At 48.1% G+C, this 2,744-nt stretch overlaps 1 protein-coding gene across 1 annotated transcript; it reads left to right on the forward strand.

Moving 5' to 3' along the window:
• The first annotated feature begins 509 nt into the window (after nucleotides 1–509).
• Nucleotides 510–2,541, forward strand: c8h1orf210 (chromosome 8 C1orf210 homolog). Its single transcript, XM_030364829.1, has 3 exons — nucleotides 510–671; nucleotides 1,272–1,439; nucleotides 1,792–2,541. Exons 1-3 carry the CDS (start codon nucleotides 647–649, stop codon nucleotides 2,178–2,180), a joined length of 582 nt encoding a protein of 193 aa, XP_030220689.1. The 5' UTR covers nucleotides 510–646; the 3' UTR covers nucleotides 2,181–2,541.
• Nucleotides 2,542–2,744: the final 203 nt, after the last annotated feature.

Raw genomic sequence — 2,744 nt, forward strand, 5'->3', positions numbered from 1 at the left:
CTGGTAAGTAGACACACAGGTAGACAGACTGGTAAGCCATCCAGTCATGTCATCCAGTAAATGATTGGAATATTGCAGGCCTGAGACAGCTACAGGCTCCAGCCCACTCTGTTATTGTCCCAATTTGCTTCATATCTGGCAACCCGTAGAACTCTGAGATCAGTCAGTTACAACGCACAGGCTTAAATAAAAAAAGAGGTTTGCAAGAAGCAAGAAATTTCAAAGGTTGCCACGGCTTAAGTTTTGTCGTCAGAGAGGCCAGTATTTTGATTGACCATGTATCCTTAATCTTTGATGACATATCAAGGTCATTTTATGATTCAGCACAGTATATTTGTGACATATTGTACCGTTAAATAAAGAACTATAAAGTGAAACATTGTATTAAAATGTGTTCAACAAATCCCCAACTTCCAACACATTTTAAAAGTCATTTTAAATGACTTTGCGACTAACCGCAGAGTCAATGAGATAGTTACTCATTAACGTCTTATGTCTTAAGGGCTTGACGTAGTAACTTCCTGCAACCTTTGGATAGCAAAACGCTCTGCATTTCAGCAGGCACCAGCTGAGTGGAAGACAACAAGTTCACAAACTCACAGAAAAGCCTCTGTTTGACTTCCAAGACACGGGAATATCCATCCGCATGACCGGCCAAATTCACCTGCCAGGTAAGTTACAAGTATACATGCTGGTATATTGTTGACAGGATCAGCTGCTAATAATCGGAACAGGTTTTATGACAGAAGGGCCCATGATTCCTGTCATATGACTTCAATGGTTGAATCTCAGCACATCACAAGACAGCAGTAGTGATTGTTTCCTTGTATGGTGACTATATCTACGTTTACATAGAACATTTCGAGATGTAAACACAAAGTTCATGTAGTAACATGTTTATTTGTAATGACATTGGTGTTGTATTATGTTATTGTTTTGAGGAATGGGCTATCAAAACCTAGAGAAAACCTAGTAGCTTCTACTATTCCGGCCTCTAAACATACCTGCATTGATTGCTTTCTTTAGGCAGCCAATTGGTTTTCCAACGGAAGACCACTCTCATTCATTTACTATACAGGACCCAGGTGCATTCTTTCATTGCAACATTATTACATTTTGATTATACCATTGATTGAATAGGAAATTGGTCATAACCAGAAACAACAAACAGATCTACAAAGTGGTTGTCTGTTTCAGTGGTTCATTCTAGGGCCTCTCTGGTCAGAGTGACATGAATCCGTCTCCATCTCTTTCTCTTGTTGGTGCTTCAGGAACCCGACGGAGGCAGCTGGTGACCATGGGCGGCATGGTGTGGCGTTCTGTTCTGGTGTTGTGTCTCTGCGGAGCCTGTGTCGCTGTGGCTCCTTCTAGTCCCACTGCTCAACGGACTCAACTCACAGAGGAAGACACAACACCTAGTAACAAGTCAGGGTTAAATGGTAAGTAGCTAATAACCATCCCCTTAGTAGGGATAGTCATTTTGGTGCGTGGGAAATGAACAAACATTGTTGCAAGTGATTATTTTTTTAGCTTGTTTAGTTACAAAACCAACCTTGCTCCCTTCTGCTTTTCTTTCTACCAACCCTTGAGTCTTACCTATGGCAGCTTTAGGTTGAGTCAATCTGCCATGTGACCACTGCGTTGACCGACTGTGTGTCTGGATTGGTACAGGCATACAGACCTGGTCGCGGCTGGGAGGACCACGATCCTACATGCGATGCATGCGTCGCAGCTTCAATTGTACAAGCTCTACTGACCCATCAAAGACCCCCATGTTGTGTTCCCCCCCAGCTGAGAGCGACCCGGCAGCTCAGAACAGCCAGGCGACCATGGGCTACCTGGCCGCGGGGCTGGCCACGGCGGTCGCCACCTCCCTGGTGGTGGTGGCCGCCGTCAGGTTCCGCCTGTTCCACCGCTTCCTGGCCAGCTACCGCCACTCGCTGCTGCTGGAGGCGGACGGCGTGAGCCAGTACGGCCAGGAGGGGGCGACCTACCCCAGCGCGGGCGGCGGGCGCGGCGGGCGCTCCGGCGTCCCCGAGGTGGAGATGGAGGAGGACGACGACGGCTTCATCGAGGACAACTACATCACCGCCAGCGACCGGCAGCGGGCGGAGCGGCAGTGCCGGGTGGAGGTAGAGGAGGACAGCGATGAGGACCTGGAGGAGTTCGCCATCGGGTGATGACGACGGAGGAGGAAGGGGCGTAGCCATCGGGTTATGACGGAGGAGGAAGGGGCGTGGCCAGCGGGTGATGACGGAGGAGGGAGGGGGAAGGGGCGTGGCCAGCGGGTGATGACGGAGGAGGGAGGAGGAAGGGGTGTGTCTATCGGTTGATGACGGAGGAGGAGGAAGGGGCGTGGCTATCGGGTGATGACGGAGGAGGAGGAATGGGCGTGGCCATCGGGTGATGACGGAGGAGGGGGAAGGGGCGTGGCCAGCGGGTGATGTGATACCGTAACCCACACTGCTATGTTTTGCCTTCATCTGTTATTGGTATATTTTTATCGACTTAATCAGCTGAAATTAAAATATTCTTGAGGGATTTGAGCGTGTTGTTTTTGGGTTGTCAAGGCAACATTCGGTCGGTGTTCTATTCGACTGTTGTTCTTAAAGAGATACTTCACCATTGGGAATATGAAGGTTTTATGAATTAAATAATTCAATGTATTATAAATGTGAAAAAAAATTTGAAATCGCTTGATACCAGCCTGAAAAAAGGCAGAAAGAGTGTTTTCATGGTCTCTC

Source organism: Gadus morhua, chromosome 8 (genome assembly GCF_902167405.1).
Source record: "Gadus morhua chromosome 8, gadMor3.0, whole genome shotgun sequence".
NCBI classification, from domain to species: domain Eukaryota; kingdom Metazoa; phylum Chordata; class Actinopteri; order Gadiformes; family Gadidae; genus Gadus; species Gadus morhua.

Bases quoted from the DNA above. Each gene is read 5' to 3' on its own strand.
- c8h1orf210 (XM_030364829.1), top strand. From the start codon at position 647: ATGACCGGCCAAATTCACCTGCCAG. The intron at 672-1,271 runs GTAAGTTACAAG...TTGGTGCTTCAG, and splicing joins CGGCCAAATTCACCTGCCAG to GAACCCGACGGAGGCAGCTG. The intron at 1,440-1,791 runs GTAAGTAGCTAA...GTTCCCCCCCAG, and splicing joins TAACAAGTCAGGGTTAAATG to CTGAGAGCGACCCGGCAGCT.